Below are 22,766 nucleotides of genomic sequence, written 5' to 3' on the forward strand. Positions count from 1 at the left end.
AGGCTTAAAAAGAGAACAACAACAATACACCCAGAACTACAGCAAAAATAGATGTTCATGCCTTCACTGCCACAACTAGAAAAGCTACTATTCATGTATGTTCAACAGTGTAAATTAATTTACCAATACATGCATACAATAATACATATTTTGAACAAAATTCCAATCGACATTCAAAACTTTTGGTGAGAGACTAGGACAAAGAAAATGCTGCAGACCCATCAAACTTTAATTAAAATTGAAGAACAAACTAAGTGCTATAGAAAGTTAGAAACTATCTAAAAACTCATTACAGAAACTGTTAATTACATTTAAGAGGTTACATGAAATGTGAAGATCTCAATAGTCAGGGATTGAAGTAAAATCAATAACCTTGAGCACCTCTCCAAGAATTGTATGTAATTCACGTCTCATAAAAACCTGCAAGTCATTATAAATTGTCAGAGATGATTGCTGGAATCAACTAAGGGAAATGCGAAGAAAGAACATAAATAAAGAACTAATATGCAACAAGAAGTGCAAGGATCCTATTAAAATTTCTAGTTCTATAAAACATCATATGACAAAGTACTCCAAGCATAACCTTGAGTGATTTTGGGTCACTATGACCTCTCAACATTCCTGAAGATCTCATTCTATTAAGGGTAAAAGGGGTTGACTACCTCAGTGGATGATATATCACTTAACACCTAGGTTTTAATATTGTTGTAGGTCCTAAAACTGTTTCAAAGGAGTGTTCATCCTCAACAATTAAAGATGAGAACAATCAACTAAAGGATGAAATTAGAATATTTCCTGAAAGATTTGCAACTCTGGACCCTGGAGCAAGTGGTGCAGTCGATAAAAAGTTTCCTCTGGCTTCCATGCCTTAAAAGTATCTCCAACTGGTACAAGTTATGATGCTTTACCAGCGATAAAGGGTACTGGATTAAAACAGACACTGATTGCAAGTAAAACCACATAGAATTGCAGTCATTCTCTTCTGTTGTTACGTAAACATACTTATGCGCCATCATCTAAGTCCTTTATCTCAATTTGTAATTCAGACTTGGTGATGAAGCTCAAGACGGAAAAATGTTCAAGGAAGAGTGATAATTTGATCCTTTGCGCGTCTACTGTTAGAGCTTTAAGGGTAATATATACAACTAATAAGTAGGAGTATGTAGTATGGAGGTGTGAGCAAAAGTTAACACAGAAGAACAAACGAGTACCTCCTTCCTTCCATGTGTAACGCCAATGTAGGAGAAATGGGCTATAATCATTAAGGTTGATCAGTTGTTGTAATGCTAATAATTGTTGAATTAGTATTCTTGTGAAAAAATGGACATTAGGACAACCGCAAAAGCTAGCTCACGGTGAGCATTGTCCAAGATCGTATAAGGAGACAACAACTCATTTCCTCCATCAATGTGGACACTGAAATTAGTCATGCTTGTCAATTTTCTGCTGAAATGCCTCTCAAAGTGAAAGTCTTTCCATTATATAGAGAAAATAAAGATTACACATCCCTAAAGATCCGCCATTCCTATCCCTAAAGATCAACTATTCTATCTCTACAAATCTGCTATTCAATCCCTCTAAATCTGCCTTGCTATCCCTCCAAATTAGCTATTCTATCACAATATTTATTCCTTTGATTCTACAACAAATGTATATGATCATGCTAATTTATATCACTATATAATTACATTAATATATACAATCATTTAGTTGTCCATCATGCTAACATCCCCCCTCAAATTGATGTTGGTGGATCAAGAAGCATCAATTTGCCTACTAGAAACTGATAGCGTTGCCGTGCCATGGATTTTGTAAACGCATCAGCTATTTGAAGATTGCTGGACACATGTGGAAGAGTAAGGACTCATTTATCTACAACTTCTCTTATATAATGACAATCCACTTCGATGTGTTTGGTCCTCTCATGAAAAACTGGATTAGCAGCAATCTGAATAGCACTTGTATTGTCAGCGTGGAGAGGAGTAGGATGAGATTGAGGAAATCCAATCTCAGCAAGTAATCCACGAAGCCATACAACCTCAGAGCAAGCAATAGACATGGATCGATATTCAGCCTTTGTTGAAGATTTTGACACACGATCTTGCTTTTTACTCTTCCAAGACATCAATGACTCTCCAAGAAACATACACCAACTTGAGACTGAACGACAAGTATCAGGACATCCCGCCCAATCAGAATCACTAAAAGCATTAAGACGAATAGGAGAACCACTTGGAAAGAACAATCCACGAGTAAATGTTCCTAGAAGATACCGAATGATGCGACGAACAACCACCAAGTGGAGATGACAGGGAGCTTGCATAAATTGACTAACTTGTTGAACTGCAAAAGAGATATCAGGCCGATTAATAGTAAGGTAATNCCAATCTCAGCAAGTAATCCACGAAGCCATACAACCTCAGAGCAAGCAATAGACAAGGATCGATATTCAGCCTCTGTTGAAGATTTTGACACACGATCTTGCTTTTTACTCTTCCAAGATATCAATGACTCTCCAAGAAACATACACCAACTTGAGACTGAACGACAAGTATCAGGACATCCCGCCCAATCAGAATCACTAAAAGCATTAAGACGAATAGGAGAACCACTTGGAAAGAACAATCCACGAGTAAATGTTCCTAGAAGATACCGAATGATGCGACGAACAACCACCAAGTGGAGATGACAGGGAGCTTGCATAAATTGACTAACTTGTTGAACTGCAAAAGAGATATCAGGCCGATTAATAGTAAGGTAATTTAGACTCCCAACTAATTGTCGAAATATAGTTGGATCAAGAAGAAGATCGCCTTCCTCCCGACGATACTTCACATTCAATTCCAATGTAGTATCTACGGAGGATGAATCTTGAAGACCAGCCAAAGAAATCAGATCCTGAGTATATTTGTGTTGGTTTAGAAACACACCTGAAGCAACATTATGAACTTCCAAACCCAAAAAATAAGTAAGAGTACCAAGATTTTTCATATGAAAAGAATCTTTAAGCTGCTGTTGGAGGCTAGTGATTAGTGAAGAATTAGTTCCTGTGATAATAATGTCATCTACATACACGAAAAGAATAACACAACCTGTAGATGTTTTCTGAAGAAACAAAGATGAGTCATATTTACTCTGCTCAAAAGAAAATTGTAGCAAAGTAGACCGGAACTTATCAAACCAAGCTCTTGGAGCTTGTTTTAATCCATACAAAGATCACTTCAACTTGCATACATCTGATGTAGGCGATGAGAACAAACTAGGTGGAGGTTTCATATAAATATCTTCTTTAAGATCACCATGGAGAAAAGCATTTTTTATATCCACTTGATACAAAGACCAGTTTTGTGAAGCAACAATGGCAATGATAGTTCGCACCGTAGTCATTTTGGCTACGGGTGCAAAAGTCTCCTCATAGTCCACCCCATACTCTTGTCTGCTACCAAGAACAACCAATCGAGCTTTGTACCGATCAAGAGATCCATCATAATGAAGTTTGATTGAATAAACCCATTTACATCCAATAGGGCGGACATTTGAAGGACATGAAATAATGTCCCCTGTGTCATTTTCTTTAAGAGCCAAAAGTTCTTCCTCCATTGCTTTTTGCCAACATTCATACTTGGAAGCTTGTGAGTAACAAGATGGAACAGATATGTTGGATAAAGTAGAGGAAAAGCCATACCAATTGGGAGTACGAGATACTCTGGTAGATCTCGAGTAGGCTCAAGAGGACTAGATCTTGAAGAATTCTCAGATTCTAGTTGTGGTACAGTTTCAGGTGGCAGATCAGTGTCGGGATAGGATAAAGTTGGCCGACGTCGTTCATACACAAATCCAGGTTTGAACCTCTTAAAAGAAGATGATAAATCCTCAAAAGTAGGAAGAAGAGGAGAAACATAAGATGGATCTACAATCGTAGGAAAGAAATATTGATTCTCAAAGAAATTTGTGAGAACATGGATCATAGCAAATAAAACCTTTTTGTGAAGTACTATAACCCATAAAAGCACATTTAGTAGACTGTACAGAAAGTTCATTGCGTTGCGAAGGAGGCAAATGCACAAAACAAACACAACCAAATGTATGAAAATCACTATAGTTAGGATTTTGATGATAAAGATGAAAATATAAAGACTCAAAATTTAGCACTTTAGATGGCAATCTATTAATTAAATAGACAGCGGTAGACAAAGCTTCCACCTAATATTTAGTTGGTACTGAGGACTCAATCAATAAAGTACACGAGTGACATCTAAAAGATGACGATTTTTTGGTTCAGCAACTCCATTTTGTTGTGGTGTATATGGGCAAGAGTGTTGTCAGACAATTCCTTTGTCAAGCAAGAATTTTTTGAATTCACAAGACATATTCTCCACTAGAATCAGATCTTAATAATCTGATGCATGTAGAAAATTAAGTCTCAATGTAAGCCAAAAATGTCTTGAACATGGAAAATACCTCAAATTTGGATTGAACAAAATTCACCATGTAAACCGACTATAATCATCAATGAATGTCACAAAGTATTTGAAATGAGCATGAGAAATAATTGGTGAAATTCCCCAAACATCACTATGAATGACATCAAAGCACTTTGTAGCACGACTACCAAAATTAGGAAAAGGAAGAGTTTTACTTTTGCCTAATTTACAAGTAAAACAATTAATGGAAGCAACTGAAAACTGATTACTTCCCATTAAACCAGAATTTGATAAATGAGACAACACAACAGAATTTAGATGTCCTAGATGCTTATGCCAAACCTTAGTCTTACTAGCAGTAGAAGTACAAGCAAAAGATAGAACAGGAGGAATGGAAAAGTGTATAGGAAACAATTGTCCAACTTTAGGCACCTTCACGATTATGTCCCCGACACCTGATCCTGCACGAGACAACCATTATGAGAAAAATTCACATCACAATTGTTATCTACCAATTGCCCAACTGAAATAAGACTAGTTGAGAGCTTTGGTGAAACAAAAACATTCTTGAAAGTTGGAGTAATGTCCCCAACCTTGGTAATTGGTAAATTACTACCATTGGCAATCTGTATTTGTGATGGACCTTGATACTTACAAACATTTTTTAGGATGCTCGTTGAGTTGGTCATGTGATTGGAAGCACCTGAATCAACAATCCAAAAATTAGATGTAACATCATTACCTTGTAATCCCAATGTTGAAAAGGCTGACACGATCATTTGTTGTACCATTTCAGGAGTAAAAACTTGTCCTGAAGATGAGTTATCATTAGTGGAACCATTTATCCTAGCTTGAAAAGCATTGATTCTACAATATTGAGGGCGCACGGGACACTCTTTGATAACGTGTCCCTGTTGTTTACAATAATTACAGAACTTCTTGCTACAATTGCTAGCAATATGACCATATTCCTTGCAACTGTAATGTAACATCTAGCGAATTGAAATAGCTAGGAAGAAGCTAAGAACTTGAAATAATCGTTTTTGGAAATAGTGACAATCCTGGAAATTTGTTTGTTAGGAAAAGTGAGTTTTTGGTCAACTTCACACGGCCATAACTCCTAGCTCAGGATGAGTTAGGTGTACTTCTAGATATGGTTGGAAAACTCTTGGAATGATCTTTCCAACGCCGCCAAGTTTGCGAAATTCCGAGTTCGTATGAGTGAGATATGCCCATTGGAAGTTGGGTTGTTCAAATAAGAAAATGTCCAATCCGGATTTTTAAGGGGTATTTTAGTCTTTTCCTTGCCCTATTATTTTAATCCGTTTTTAGGAGTTTAATATGGGTAAAATAAGATTTTAGTCAGTTTTAGAAATTGGAATTTTACACTAGGGCTTGGAGAAAGGAGAAAAGAGGAGAAAGAAGAAGGGCAAGAATTCATTAAGATCGATCCATTTAGTTGTGGTTTTCGCCAAGGATTTATTCCTACCAGGTATGTGAGATCACATAGCGTTGGGTTAGTTCACCCACGCGCCACCCAGGATTACATTCAGCGAATTTAGGTCTTTGAAATTTAGAAATTGAGTTCTTGATGAACATTGTTGAAAGTTTCGTTGAATTCTTGTGGATTGTGTTGTTGAAGTTTCTTGATGATTTGATTCATGTTTCCGGGTGAAATTTCGAGTTGAATTTATTGTATATTGAGGGTATTGATGATTCTAAGTGTTTTGGGAAAGAACCAAGTGAAATTAGAGGGTTTAGAGTTGAAAAACGAAGAAGAAAGTTCGGAGTTTTCTGGGGAGGGGGTTGGGGCACCGCGCCTCCCAGAGCTCCACAAAAGTTCCTCTGAACTTTTGGGCTCTGGCGCGCCGCGCCAGCCAGAGCGCCACAACAAGCTCTCTAAACTTTGAGGGCTAGCGCCCAGAGCGCCAGGGATGCCAGTTCTCCCCTTTCGTTCCCCACCTTTTCGTACTTGTTCCTTGGCAATGTACCTATGTTTTCTAGTTGATTCCAACACTCTAAGGTACATCTAAACATCATGAAATCATTCATAAACATGAGATCATGAACCTTGAATCCATAATCCAATTCAAGGAAAGTTAGGATCAAAGTCAGAGAGAAGTTAAGAGTCAAGTCTAGAAGTTAAGAAGAAAGTCAAGCAAAGTTTTTAAAGTTTTCAAAAGTCTTCAACAAACGTTTTAACTTTGTTTTAAGACTTAAGTTTCAAGTTAAGCAAAGAGTGAAGAGTTGAGTTCATTTCTCAAAAAGCTATAAGGGAACTAAGTATTCCCCAAATAGTTTATAAATGTTTTCACATTTGAGCAAGAAAAGGGAGCATCGATTCCAAGAAAGCTTTTAAGCTAAACTTTGAGTAATTATCTCAAACCAAAGAAAGAAGTTATTTTAAAACATATGAGCTAAGTATATTTTTGGGAGTAGTATTGAGCACCGATATGGGGATGCGAGTTCATATTAACTCAAGTCTCCATAAACCATGTAGCCATCATGGGTATTAATGGGTCATACTTTTTAGATGATCACATAAGTTAAGCTAATGTATCCACTAAGTTAAGTAGTTCTATATGACGGCAAAGTATAGGACAGTCTGGCAGTGTGATGGTAAGAACGTTGTATCACCACTTAGGCTCATAGTGGTGGTTGTCGGTTAGAGAATCTTCTACAGAAACCATATTATTTTCTTATATGAGTAAAGTTGAGTTTGTTATTGCTTTATCTTTAACGAAGTAAGTTGGTTGCAACTGTTTTATAAGCTTTATATATATTGCATGTACTTTATTGCTTTATATTTGAGTGAAGTTATTCAGAAGTTGAGAAGAGTCAGGTAAGTGTTTCTTTCAGAATCCTTTCAAGCCTATATCTTGTTTTAGCTTTCCAACTCGCATACTCGTACATTCAATATACTGATGCCAGTTGGCCTGCATCTTATTATGATGCAGACGCAGGTAACCAGGATCAGCACCCAGCCCCTCGTTAATCCAGTTTGAGCCTTCAGAGACTGTTGGTGAGCCTCCTTGCATTCCGGAGGACTCCTTTATTTGTTTTTAGTCTTTCAGATGTTAGGATGATCGGGGGTCCTGTCCCGACATCCCTCTTTGTTTTAGAGGCTTCATAGACAGTTAGTAGTCGAATGTCTTTACATTGTTATTTCATATGTTAAGACTTGAGTAGCCATTTTGGCCAAGTTGAATGTTGACTTTTAAACATTCTAAGCTATTTGATTAAGTTATTTGAGTAAGTTTAATTTGATCATTGTATTACTGTCTAGAGTCTTCCGCTGAGTCAGTAAGCCAGGCCAAGGGTTCGCTTGAGGCAAGCAATGGTCTTCAAGTGTCAGCCACATCCGGGGTGTAGGCCCGGGGCGTGACATGTAGCATTGGGTTCTACTCATATCCCTGCCCTTTCCTTTACCTTGAGCAGCAAATGCATCAGTGACATCATTTTCTTTCTTGAAAGCATTTTGTGTGACAAGACGTTGCTCTTCACGAAGTAATTCCCTAAAGCAAACATCCAAAAAGGGAGACGGGTCACGATTCATCAAGTTAGAGCGAACACTCTCAAAGTCGGAGAGTAATTTCATCAAAAATTGGTCTCGCTTGCTTTGCTCATGAACTACCTGAATCACTGATAGAGATTCAGTAGGTATTTTGGCATAGACAATATCTGTAAATTCAGCCCATAAGTTCTGAAATCCAGAAAAATAATCCTGAACAGAAAAACTTCCTTGAGAGTAATTAGCAATTTCATACTCTAACTGAAAGCATCTTGCGCTGTTATCTTGGTTGTAAACCTTTTGTAAGTAATCCCACATGGCCTTAGCTGTCTTGTATGGCCTGAGATTAAGAACAATAAGAGGGTCAATTGACCCTAGAATCCATATCATCACCCGAGCATCTTTAATCTTCCATTCACCTAGCTTTGTTGCATCAGTAGGAGCAGGATCGCTTCCATCTATATGGCCCCATAGTTCTTTGCCAGTGACAAACAACTGAAACTGAAACTCCCAAGAAGAATAATTTTTTCCAATAAAACGAACACCGAAGGATTCAAAGTGATGTGAATTCATGCTTTTGAATAGCTATGAAAACTACAAAAACTCAAGAAAGCAACTAGAATGACCAAGAACAAAATTCCCAGGTGGTAGGACTGATTGTCGATGAACAGTCAACCAAAAACCAAGATTTTCAAAAAAAAATTAGAAGGAACCACAGATGACTCTAAGAAACAAGACAGCCAAGAGAAGGCTCTAATACCATATCAATTTTCTGCTGAAATGCCTCTCAAAGTGAGAGTCTTTCCATTATATAGAGAAATAAAGATTACACATCCCTAAAGATCCACCATTCCTATCCCTAAAGATCAACTATTCTATCTCCACAAATCTGCTATTCAATCCCTCTAAATCTGCCTTGCTAGCCCTCCAAATCAGCTATTCTATCAAAATATTTATTCCTTTGATTCTACAACAAATGTATATGATCATGCTAATTTATATCACTATATAATTACATTAATATATACAATCATTTAGTTGTCCATCATGCTAACAATGCTATGATGTTCTTTAAATTGTTGAATCCTCACATTATGGTGAGGTTGCAATAATTATCTCTTCTTGCAAAGTTTAACTTTCTAGATATAAACTAATAAAAAAAGAAACTTACTAAATATTAGAAATTGTATTGTGTAGATACATCTTTTTTTTATCAATCAGTAGATATATCTTCTATCGCAACTAGAGGAGAATATTGTGTGATAGCCTGGTAGAGTGATAGGCACTAAATACAGTAAGAGAGTACATGAAAGGCATATCCTAACTTTCACAACAAGGGCCTTTCCAATGATGCAAAATCAGTCATTTTTTATCTTGTGAGCATTGTTCACATTTGCTACTCCTGAACTCTTATCATTTTCCCAGTCTATGAAGATCAGCCATAACTGAAAGAGCATGATGATAAAGAGGCCTCATAGCATAGTCATACCTCATCTATTACACCAGATAATGATTATTGGGAACATTATAAGTTCTGAGTATTAAATGGGTAGTGGCTCTCTTTTAAGTGCTCCTCCCATTTCCATCCTCCAAGATTGATCTACCAAAGATGCCAACTCCCTACAGATAACCACCAATGCAGCTATTAGAGAAGGAACCAAATTTTTAATACAATAAGAGCACAAGGTACATATATCTCATCTTCACTGTCCGCTGCGATCAGTTAAATATCAATCAAGAACCAGAAATGAATTGCCAGGAAAATAGAAGTACCAGAAACAAAATAATGATTTATGTCTTCCAATTAAATGCCATTTTTTGACTATGCTAAGTTGAGAGTTGAATGCAGTTCTATCTCACTTGTGGAAGATAGTGGCCAAAACTAGTTTTCTGAATCCTTCTAGGGTAGCAGTGAAAAATATAACCGGCCAACTAGTTTTGCTTAGAGGGCAAAATTGATTGATTAATCTTTTACTCAGACATTGCCAACTGTGTAAGCGTAAAAGCATATCCTTACATCGTCTACCCCTTCTATTTCAAATTGATTGTTTTAGTTTTCCCATTTCTTTGATAAGTTTTCACCTTTTATTGCAAACAATCAAAAGTTTGACACTCAAATTTTACATTTTCAACATTTGAAGAATTACTCTGTTGTTTGCCTGTTTTTTTCTTCTTTTTTTTAAGATCAAGAAGTCTGTCCAGAGCCAACCCTTTGGGCCACCGCAACCTTCAAAATTCTGGGATGATGTGCCCGCCCCTCTACCATTCTCTACTTAAACATTGAACTGAGTTCTTTTGGCATGGGGATCAAACTTGTGAATCAAGATACAAGTCCCTCAACCTTTGCCAATTGAGCTGACCCGGGGAGGCATCTCTTTTTTTGGCTGTTCCTCATACAGAAACACACATATTGTCAATAAAATACAAATTCAGTGCTTTTATATTTTAAAATTGTAGAAGGCAAACAAGATATGCAATTTGAAACGGAGAGTAAACGAATATTTCTTTATCATGACACCTAATATCACTATGGGACCACCAAATGTGACCAAGGAAGTGGCAAAGGTAGTACATGCGGCATGTATGGTAGTCGCAGGGCAGGAGTTTGAATCCTGACTGATGATCCAAGACTAGTGGAGTAGGGTAGAGGAAAAATCCCATTATCCACCAAGTCTGGAAGTGGCAAACAACAGATTTCCCAGTTATCAAGAAAAAGGGACAGGGAGTCTGTGAAAAGTTTCCAGAGTTCACAAGTTATGGATAAATGACTTCCTTCTCGACGTCACCAGAAAGTGTCGATAAATTTTCTCGATATCAATAAAAACCAAGAGTGAACCATGTTAGACATCTAGTATGGTGATTCATTTCCAATAAAATAACATATGTAAACAACAATAACAAATGGACCAAATCAGGAACTTACTTGAGGTCATGGCTGACAACAAGTAAAGTTAGCTCCTTCTTTAGATCCTTTAACAATTTTGCCACATCTGCACGAGCCTTCCAATCTGATTTCCCTCATAAACAATGAACTTTTTTAGAAACTGAGTTAGGAATATAGTTGAAGTTGGGGACAAAAATACAAAACAAAATTGTCCATCTAATAACTTATTTATATTTAAAAACAAGTAATTCATTTTTAAAAAATAGACTAGGCTAGCTATATCATACCAAACAAAAAAATAGTAAAATAAGCTTGCAAAATCTTTGAGGGAATAGCTTCACTCCATAGTCCTGCTGCTCAATACCACAACCAAGCCTCACTACCATTATACTACATGCAATCCAAAGAGAGGTATGATCTAATTGGCAAGCTCTTGAACTTCACTTGTACCAACCATAGCAAAGAATTAACTATACAAAAATTTTCAAAATAGCCCTTGTAACATATTAGCAAAAGCAAATATGAGAGCTAGTACACAGATAGCAGAAAGAGTGTTTTAACACAACAATGATTTGTACATCGATTTAACCATTTGGAGAATAAGATCAGATAGCCCTACAAGGAACTCTATGCTTCTACAAGAAGAAACAAAAAAATTGCTTTTAAGTGAAGCCAAAGAAGAGTTCCTCTAAAATAGATATAGAGATCCCACCCTGGTTGCCTTTAGTTCTGGAGAATTAGATAATGCAACCTAACAAAGAATATTACTATTCTATGGCAGAAAGATTTACATATTTCAGCATATTCTTCATAAAGTAAAAGCAGGTAGCATAACCCGTGACTCTATTCTTTATATTACCAAAGCTAATTAGTCGTCCTATTCTTGCTTGTTTGTCATTATTAACAGCTCAGCATATAGGGTTTACTAAGAGTTTACAATCTTGGTGCTTCTGTCATAGAATAACAAGTTGGGACTTTTGTAAGAACAGATTACTCAGATTACAGAATATGGGAGATGGAATCAAGACTTCAACAACCATGGTGAGAAAAAGGGTTGTTCATCAAATATAACAAAAGTAAAATCCTTCTGCAGGCATATCGATTCCCTCTGTACCCTTTCAACTTTAACCTAGAAATCACAACTATTCTTGTTCTGTAAAACCAGAACTCTTGTTGCATTAAAAGCATATGTATGTGGGAGAATAACAAACTGATGAATAATCAAATACCTAATAAGGGAAAAACATCAAAAAGGGAAAAAAAAAAAGGTAATCCAAAAAAACAAAATGAAGTAGATCATAGAAAGCTTCTTCATACCAAGACCGGCAAGAGGCTCATCCAATATTAATAAATCTGGTGTTTGAACCTGTGCAAAGAGAAAACATATTAACAGACAGATAATCAATCAAAATATCAATAATTTTTTGCACACAAATAGGCATATGCATGTTTATACAAATGCACATAGACACTTCCTATTTTTCATAGATGAGAAATCCTTACTAACTGAATAGCAAGGGCTAGCCGACGTTTGTAGCCACCACTTAATGAATGGGGATCCTTATCCAAGGATATTCCTGTTAGACCAACCTAGGAGTTATCAACCACATAAAAAGCTGTCATAATTTGCTGGAAAGTAGACAAGCTTTCTCATTTGGAAGAGAAAATTAAATGACAGCTTAAATCACAGTTAAAAGGAATATACCGACATAATGGCCTTTTGAAGTCTAGAAGCAAGAAGCTCTCTTAATTGTAGGCCACCCTTTTGTCTTGGCCACCCAAATGTAACTTCATCAAGAACAGTGTCGGCAACAAAGTATCTGTAGAACAGTGAAACAGACAAAATCAAGTTAAATAAACTGTTGTTGGAACCAAAAAGAACTGTTTAAACTTTATATTCCTACCTAACACATGCAATACTCACTTTGCCAATATGTATGTAAATATATAAATCTATACTTATGTAAATAATACCAGAATTAAGAGGTAAACAAATAGTGTTTAGATAATTGCAATGCTGATGATTCATGCAATCTGCACCTGGAATAAATTGATAACTGGAGGAGCTTTTGTCTTTTCAGTAAAAACAGTAACTGAAAATGCATTATGTTTAATATGAACCTCAAGATTAAAATTGCATTGTGTCGCAAAGAAAATCCTGACAATGCATGAAACACACAGTCAAGAAATGAGTACCTCTCAGGAAATTGGAAAACAATGCCAACTCTTTCAGGTTGTAAGGGTTCAGGAGACTTAATCTGTTCATCATCATCACTATATCTTTGCACATATATGGAACCTGACGTTGGTTTGCTTAACCCTGCAATCAACTGCATGGAGAAGGTCAAAGATAAAAACCAGCCTGAACAAAGTACCTTTTGGAGGTTGAAAGGAGAAAAACTAAAATGAATTTGAATACAAAAGACAAAATCAAAAGGAACACCTGCAATAGAGTAGTTTTTCCACTGCCACTCCGTCCAAATATCAAGCCAAAACTACAAAAGATCCATGTCAAATCCACAGAGAGCCTCTTCAAATGCATATCAGCATTTGAGATTCTAGTTTCTTCATAGTGATACTGTTCCGTAGACAGCTTGATATGTCTTTACATATATTATTTACAGTTAGGATATTCACAAATTTTATGAAACACTGGATTTTGATCTCATGTGTGCTTCTATCCAATCAAGAAATGAACAATGTAATCTCTAGTTAGCTCTTAGCCAGGATCAGCTGGAAAGATGACAAAGGACTTCTACAGCAGTAATGGAATGTAGTGCATTTGAATTTTAGCAACAGACTGTACCTTTTTTCAGGGATGGAAAGGTTGACTTGACTCAATAGATCGATCTTGGTTCCTGGAGGTCGATAAGAGACATCCCTTATCTCCAAACCCATAAAAAAAAAAATTCCACATCTATTATTACCACCTCCACTATACAACCACAATATGTTCAATAATTCTGGACAGCCAAAATAGATAAATTATAAAGAGAAAACTGACTGAATTCAAGTTCAGCATGTTGCATGCCTTGTAAGTTCTGATGGAACTAGAGTTATCAGGAATACCATGTTTCTAATACTTATTAACCTCTAGGGTAAGGAAAATTGAAGAAAGAGAAATCATTTGGGAATTTAATAAAAAAAGTTGTTGAATGACTTTTTGGTTAAAGAGTGTATATGTTACAGAATAAGGTCTCACCACCTAATTACCATAACTCCTTTCTTCGCCAGTCCAGTGACGGAGCCATACGCTACAAAGGGGATTCAATCATCACGAAGTTAAACTAGGCAAATAGGTGAAAATTATGTCTTCTTGTTCAAAAAAGATCTCGAATTCCCTACACATAAGAGTAGAAAGGTACAAATCAGCGTGCCATTTTGTATTTTTCTTCTTTATGAATCCCCTTATCAGAATTACTGGCTTAGCCACTACTGTCACCTAGAAGAAGAGAAAAAAGAGGAAGCCTATGATGTATCCATTGCTTCTGCTCGTATACAGATGATAAAAAGCGCCTGCAATAGTTATCAAGTTCCAGAAAAGCTCAAATACCACCAAACTCCTTCAGATAGACTAAACCTCTTAACCTAAGAAGTTAGCAAATTCATAACAACCGGAGCTATCGAGTATCCCCCATAGTGTTTATGAAATAAACCCAGAGAAAAGAAAGCAAACAAATAATGAAGAAAAGAGTAAACCAGTATACAGAGAGTTACACTTCTAGAAAATAAATACCTCTGCGAAGAATTATAGCGTGACTATGGAGTAGGTGAATATTCAGTTAATCAAAATTGTAAATGTAGGCAAGCAAACAACGTTGAACTTTACATGAATCAATTTTACTAAAATTAGGATAATATATAGTTATATAGTAGAAAACCGTACAAAATGATGGCCATTGAAAAGTGGAAAGTTAAGAGGGCTTTACTTCAAAACAGGAGTAATCGCAGGAAACGGATAGTGCTTCCGCCTTTCTGGAATAGAAATGAGAAAATTCAGCTGGCAATTGTGAAATTATAGGATCCACTTCCAGTACGAACCGGAGAAAAAAACTAAGGAAGAAGGAGCAAGACTCACCTGAATCGCCCGGGAGGATAGGAAAACGTTGATGATCTTCCAAAAATGGAGGAGCTGGAACTGGAAATTAGTAGAGACAACGAGGGAAGTGGAATGCTCCCCATTTTCTGAACTCTGAGCCTGAGGAACAAAAATGTAACCAAAGAAAATTGGGGGAGATGGACGTTAGCGCCGCAATTGAGGTGGGCTATTGGGTTCCTGGGTTGTGGACGGGTCGAATGAAAGTTCTAATATTAATCATTTACTATTGATCACTATATTGCATTACAAAAATCAGGCACCGATCACTAACGAGTAACGGCATTTACCATAACTAATCATTATTACTATATATATTACCAAATACCAATTACCATATTCTTTTTGCATCACTATTATCCACCATATTTATTAATTTTCATTACTAATCTTATGATCAATAATCACTTTTAATCACTATTGTCAATTGACAATCACTATCACTATTAACTATTATCATATAATTATCCATCACTCAACACAATCTGACAATAGACACTCACAAATACAATCGCTAGCTCTAACTATCATATAGTCTTTTTTTTTAAAATTTATGTAGCATTAGATCAACTAATATTCAATTTAAATTTTATCCTCCGTTAGTTTCATTTTGTTTGATTAAGATTGACTTGCACAAATTTTATGAAAATAAAGAAAACTTTTGAATTTTATGATTTTAAATTAAAGGTATGTATAATGTACTAAGATATTCTTTGAATTTTATGATCTCAAATATGTCATATACGATATTGAATGTAGAAACTATTAAATATAGAAAGTAAAATTAATTTTTAAACATAAAAGTAAGATAAATAAATTAATGAATTTTTGTTTCTCAAATATCCAACCAATTAATTAATTCATTGTCGATTATTCTGTTACTTTTTTTTTCTTCATGTTAGTAATGTACACTGGTCAAACTGAATCATAATTGGCCATTTCTTTTCTATTTCAACAATCTTATTCAAACAGATAATTGTTTATAAATTTATATAATAAACTTCACCGTTTGAAAATTTGTTTGTTAACCCTTGAAGGGTTTGATCGGTAGTTGATTAACATTATTAAGGTATTAGTAATATAGAAATTGTTTTTTAGTTATAAAAAAGTTGATGTATTAATACTTTATAAGAGAGATTAATTAATTATTTCTATATTAGTTATTTTTTTTTATTCGATATAAAATGATATTCTCTTTTTCTCAATTTATGTGATAGAGTTTTCCTTTTAGATCGTCCAAAAAAAAATGACATATTTCCTTACTTAGTAACTGGCATCACTCCTGGTTACGTTCTTCTCCCTCTTATTTTCTCTGTTTTGCATGACATTCGGAATCTCAGTGTCAACGCTAGATCTCAAATATACAATACTCTTCCAGCCGCATACCTCTCTGCAATAATCCAAACAGAAAAGAACAGATGGGAGGGCGTGAGGACTCTCATTTGTTTCTTTACGAATTTCTCTCCCTTTCTTAAAGAGCAAAAGGGGTGAAGAGAAGAGTGTCTGCTATATATATATTTGCTTGTGATTGATTAATTAACTGTTCATTTTCCTATTTATAACTATTTGTTCGATTATTAAGTAGGAGAGTTAATTGTAAAATATTTGGACCTTTGGAGGGAAGTAATTGAGACGTTATTTTTATAAGTCTTAAAAGTTAATCCTTTTCCGTAACCATTTTCTAGTTTTAAAAAATGACTTTAATAAGGAAAATTTGGTAAACATAATAAAGTCTTCTCTTATTTCTTTAACTTCATACATTGTCAAATAGTGTCATATAAATTGAGACGGAGAGATTACACATATAAATTCCTTCTTAACTTATTCATAGGCAAATTAAATACCATATTAATTTTATGTATAAATTACTTATTTCCTATCAACTATCAAATATAATATTACTTATAATGTAAAATTTAATATTTAAATAACTCACCTCTAAACCACCTAACTAACAAACGACCCCTACCTACTTTAGAAGTTCCTTAAAATTAGCTTTAGCCAAATTGGTTGAGTGAATAAGTGAGATGTGCGACTTCGATCATGTTTTCAAAAAGACCAAATACCAGCATATATATTTTCAAAAAGATAACGATTCTATTTTTAACCATAAATTGTCGCATCGTGATTATATTCCCTGAAAATTACACTCTCTACGATTGCATCCTCTGCTTTTCATTCCTTGTCGATCATGTTTTATAATTTACTTTTATTATCTGTATAAAATAATCTTTAATAGGAGAAGGGCTAGCACAATTAGCCAGCCAATTATTCATGATTCATATCTTTAACAGTAACGTTGATGCTGAAAATTAACTCATGGTGACAAAGACACTGTTCTTATCAGGTTACATACAACTACAAAATTGTAAAGTGAATTTGATTCTTATGTGATATTATTGAAACATCGATAGCATGTCCAGTTAAAATGTTGCACAAATTTGTAACGGCTCATCAATAAAATTATTCAATTTAAACTTTTGTATCAATAAAATTACTCAATTATATTTGAGTACAAAAATCTAACATGGCAAGATGAAATAGTTGTATGACACAAAAAGATTTATTTTGCCATGTTATATTTTTCAATGTAAATTTAGTTGAGTGATTTTATTGATATAAAAGGTTAAGTGAAGTGATTTTATTGATATAAATTAAAGTTTAATGACTTTGCTAGATAAATTTTCAAAAAATTTCTAATGACCTTATGAGATATTAAGTCCCTGCAATATGATAAGAAGTTAGTGTCAGAATGTAAGATGAGAAAAGACATCAAGTCACCATTGAAGTTATTTCGAATTTTCAAAAAGACACTTTAACTTTGCGGGCGTCCTATTACCCCACAAAAGTATTAAATACATTTGTAAATAGGCCATTTTGACTCATTTTAGCATCTCTGAAGGTGTGCGTGATGTTCACCCCCTTTGACCATTTTAATTAAATTTAAATATTATTAAAAGTGATCTTGTTGAAGAAATCACAAATACTAGATCGACGTTCACATTTCAAAGCGAGTTTCATTACCGAATCAAACCTAGAAAAAATCAAAGGAACAACAGCCACAAGTTATGACTGAGCATTAAGCGAGAGACGATGACGGCTCTGCCCTTCGAAACGATGCCAACAACGACAGACGAAGGAAGAACTTTTCCGGTCACTTGAGCTAAGAAAATGGAAGCTAAACACGCATCTGGAATATGAGAAGAATAAACAAACTCTCCAACATTGAATACATCGACAACATCGCCTGTTTTTTTCATGGAAGAAACACTAGCGAAGATATGAATTTTATACGATATTGAGCTCTGGCGACAGTTGAAGCCGATAGACCCATCCACCATTAGAAAAATAAAGATAGGTCAGGGTCACTAAATCCTTTTGTCTTCGATGTTTCCGGATAGAGTTGCCATTTGTAGATGAATTTGATAGCAGACATGAAAATAAACTCAAAAAATTGGAGAAGAAGGTGTATTTTATAATTTAATTAATTAATAGAGAAATTAACTGAAATGTGGCATTTTTTAATTGGTTTTGGGAAGTAAATTGTTACATTCACGCGTGTCATTTGCGTGTTCACAAAACATTAGGAGAAAATGGGTCAAAATGGTCCATTTACAAAGGTATTTAAGACTTTTGTGGGGTAATAGGACGTTCACAAAGTTAAGGTGTCTTTTTGAAAATTTGAAACAACTTCAGTGTTGACTTTATGTCTTTACTCTTAGGAGTATTCAAAGTGTATGTGAATGTTGTTATGGCCTCCTATATTACTATATATTAGAAGAGTCTAGGATTTACTACCATTGTTCCAATAAAATCATTACAAATGTCCAATACTTACTATATAAAATATATAAGTGGGCCCCACTACCTTCCACTTAAATACTACATATTATATATTATTAATTACTATACTATAAATCACTACTAATATCCAATATATTTATCAAACTATATAAATGGGCCCCATCACGTTCCACTTAAATACTACATATTATATATTAATTACTATACTACAAATGACTTAAATACTCCATATTATCTATTACAATAATTAACAATTATTTGACACTTAAAATTCTATCAATGCCATAAAAATTAGGATTAAAAACCTAACATATAATATTTAAATATATTTAAAAATAATAACTAATACTATACATTACAATAATTAACAGCTTAATTATTTAAAAATTATATAAAAAATTTAATTGACTCTCTAAATTCTATTGGTACCACATAAAATGGATTATATAATAAACATATATTGTTTGAAATTGACGAAAAAGAAACAATAAATTACAATAATTAATAAAAAAAATAATCCACTCCAAAAAATCTATCAATTAACAACATACNGATCTTGAGCACAATAATCTTACATAGAGATTGTTAGGGCACATACCTGATGAGGAAGACATCATCACAGAGAGAAGCGACAGCGTTAGTCGTAAATTGATTTCTACCTCCTTGCCCTAACTTTATGTTACCACAACCGTCAGCGATGAAATTATTGTAGAGCATCTGTGGTAACCCTAATGGGTGGAGGGAGGACCAATTTATAGAGGTTATGACTTAATCTGGTACGTCCATCAAGTAACCAATGTACAGACGAGATCTATTCCTTATTAAATATTATTTATGGTATTACTTGGGTTATAAGTAAACTTGGGCCATAAGTAAGAAATAATTAATAATAATTCTTACATACTCCCACTTGGCCCAATGACCATATAACATTAATATTTCATAAACATTAATTGCGCATATAATAAATCTCTTCTATAATATCCATCATACATACCACAATATAACAAACTACTAATGCGAGTTATGGCGGTTGTACATAAATTTTAAGCTACATACTTCCTCCATATACTATTACATTAGCAACTTATCATACTAGGTTCATAAGCTATAAAAACATATAACATTATGGTTTACAATAATGTCTCATAGAGACTTATCTTGTAATATCTCAAAATAATAATGTGTACACCATTATGAGAAACAAGAAATTCATTAATGTATATCAAAAACACATAATTGAGCTCAGAGTGTAAAAACATCATAAATGTATTAATTATATACAACCAAGACCCATTCTTTGAACATGTTCTTTAAATGTCTTTGGTTGTAAGCCCTTTGTTAACGGATCTACAATCATGAGATCAACTCTAATATTCTCAAGTAACACTCTTTGTTTATGAACTTCTTCCTTGACAGTAAAATACTTTAATTTCATACGTTTGGCACATTTAGAGTATTTATCGTTCTTGGAGAAGAATACTGTTGCAGCATTATTACAATAAATTTTCAGCGGCTTGGTAATGGTGTCGATAACCCCAAGTCCTGAAATGAAGTTCCGCAGTCATAATGCATGAATTGTGGCTCATAACATGCCACAAACTTTCTTTGCAACCTTTTTTTTCAATGATCAATTCCAGGATTACTTTGATATCTTCCTAGCATTCCGAACACAAAGCTAATATACGGTCGTGTGCAAGTTTGAACATATATCAAACTTCCAACAATAGAAGATTAAGGAATTGATTTTATTTCTTTTTGTTCTACATCATTCTTTGGGCATTGCATGAGATTAAATTTGTCCCCCTTTTTGAATAGAACTATTCCTGTTGAACAATTGTTCATATTAAATTTCTCTAGAACTCTTTCAATATAGCCTTTTTGAGACAGTCCCAATAATCCTTGTGATCTATCACGGAATATTTCTATCCCTATCACATAGGATGCCTCACCCATATCTTTCAATTCAAAGTTCATAGAGAGAAAGTCATTCATCTCACATAATTATGCCTAAATCATTAGCAGCAAGTAAAATGTCATCAACATACATGACTAAACATATAACCTTACTCCCACTGATCTTTTGGTATATACACCGATCAACGATAATCTCCGTAAATCCAAAAAATGTTATGGTATCATTAAACTTTATATATCATTGTCGTGAGTCTTGTTTGAGTCCATATATTGACTTCTTTAGCTTACACACCATTTGATCTTTTCCTTTAATTTCTTAACCCTCTGGTTGGTCCATATAAACATCCTCCTCAATGTCTCCATTAAGAAAGACAGTTTTCACATCCATTTGTTGTAACTCTAAATCATAATGAGCTACCAAAGCCAAAACAATTCTTAATGAGTCCTTCTTTGAGACCGGTGAAATGGTCTATTTTCTTTTTTGAGTGTATCCCTTAGAAATAAGTCTGACTTTATATCGTTCAATATTACCATTTGAATCGCGTTTGGTCTTGTAGACCCATCTACACCCGATTCTTTTAGAACTTTCTGGTAATTGATCAAGATCGCAGACTTTGTTGTATTCCATGGATTTTAACTCTTTATTCATGGCATCAATCCATTTATCAGACTCGCTGCTTTCTATGGCCTGCTAAAATGAAATCAGATCTTTATTAATTCCAATGTCAAAATCTGACTCTTGCAAATAAATCACAAAATCATCTTAAATGGCCGATTTTCTTAATGGCACTGTTTGTGGTTCATTTGCATCAGATACTTATGAGTTAGTTCCTTCTTGAAGTGTTTCACCCAAATGTTGTTCAACATTGTTAAAGTGTTCTTCAACAAGAGGAACACCATTTGTGATTGGTGCGAAAGTAGGTTCATTCATGGGCAATGAAATATTTACCCTTACCTCATTCTCAAGGAATGAGAATGGACCTGGACATTGTTCTGATTCGTTATACTTTCCATAATATTCACCACCTCTATCTGACATAATGATTTTCACTTTCCTATCTAATTGTTTTTCAACCTCATTAACGTACACTTTGAGAGCGTCCGCTGCTTGAGATTTTCTTTCAACAAATAGATAAATCCATAACATGACAAGTCACCGATAAAGGTGGTAAAATATTTTTCACCACCTAAAGTTAGAACATCAAAGGGTCCGCAAATATCAGTGTGTATAATTTCTAGAAGTTGAGTGCTCCTTATGGCACCTTTCTTTGTATGCTTGGTTTGCTTTCATTTAATGCAATCCAAACATATATCAAGATCAATAAAATTTAAATTCGAAACAATCTCATTCTTTACTAACCTTTTTAATCATTCTTTGGATACATGACCCAAACGTTTATGTCATAAATGAGAAGAACTTTCATTTAGTGAACTACGTCTAATTATTATCGAGTTCCAATCTATATAAACCATTAATAAGAACACCAGAACCATAAAAAATAGTATTCTTATATAAATTGAAACAACCATGTCCAAACTTAAAATCAAATCCAGAAACATCAAGTCTTGAAAGAGAAATCAAATTCCTAGAAACTGAAGGAACATAAAGAGTCTGTAATAGATCAAGGTGATGTCCAGTCTCCAAGATCAAACGATAAGTCCCTATGCCTTCAATTTTAGCCTTCATGCGATTTCCTATGAACAAGAAATTTTTATTTGGATTCATAGTTTGGATCGTAGTGAATCACTACAACATAGTGGATACATGAGTAGTTGCACCAGAATCAAGCCATCGAGTATTATTAGGAACTTCTACTAATTTTGATTCGAAACATACAAAGGCACTAAATGTACCTTTCTTTTCAAACCAAGCTTTATGTTTCAGGCAATCTTTCTGATAGTGTCCTTCCTTTCTACAAAAACGACACACATCAACCTTGAGTTCCTTATAAGCATCTTGTGGAACTTTAACAGGTGTTTTCTTTTTCTTAAACTTGTTGGCTTTCACTTTAAGTCCTTTAGCAGCTCCTTCACCCATAAGGTTAATAGAATGGCCTCCTTGTTTCTTAAGTCTTGACTCCTCTTAAGTAAGCATACTGGACAATTCACTAACATTTCACTTATCCTTAA

At 34.5% G+C, this 22,766-nt stretch overlaps 1 protein-coding gene across 2 annotated transcripts; it reads right to left on the reverse strand.

Annotated features, from left to right (window-relative positions):
• Positions 1-96: 96 nt before the first annotated feature.
• Positions 97-15,083, reverse strand: LOC125846458 (ABC transporter I family member 11, chloroplastic). Of its 2 annotated transcripts, none has more exons than XM_049525878.1 (11): positions 14,898-15,083; positions 14,749-14,794; positions 13,626-13,705; positions 13,263-13,314; positions 13,016-13,149; positions 12,525-12,639; positions 12,323-12,409; positions 12,137-12,185; positions 10,859-10,943; positions 9,425-9,555; positions 97-420 (listed from the first exon to the last, which is right to left on the reverse strand). In XM_049525878.1, exons 1-10 carry the CDS (start codon positions 14,999-15,001, stop codon positions 9,477-9,479), a joined length of 831 nt encoding a protein of 276 aa, XP_049381835.1. In that variant the 5' UTR covers positions 15,002-15,083; the 3' UTR covers positions 97-420; positions 9,425-9,476. The 2 variants fall into 2 exon arrangements, with proteins under 2 accessions (XP_049381835.1, XP_049381834.1); XM_049525877.1 differs by having other exon boundaries at positions 13,263-13,422.
• Positions 15,084-22,766: the final 7,683 nt, after the last annotated feature.

Source organism: Solanum stenotomum, chromosome 12, assembly GCF_019186545.1.
Source record: "Solanum stenotomum isolate F172 chromosome 12, ASM1918654v1, whole genome shotgun sequence".
Lineage (NCBI taxonomy): Eukaryota > Viridiplantae > Streptophyta > Magnoliopsida > Solanales > Solanaceae > Solanum > Solanum stenotomum.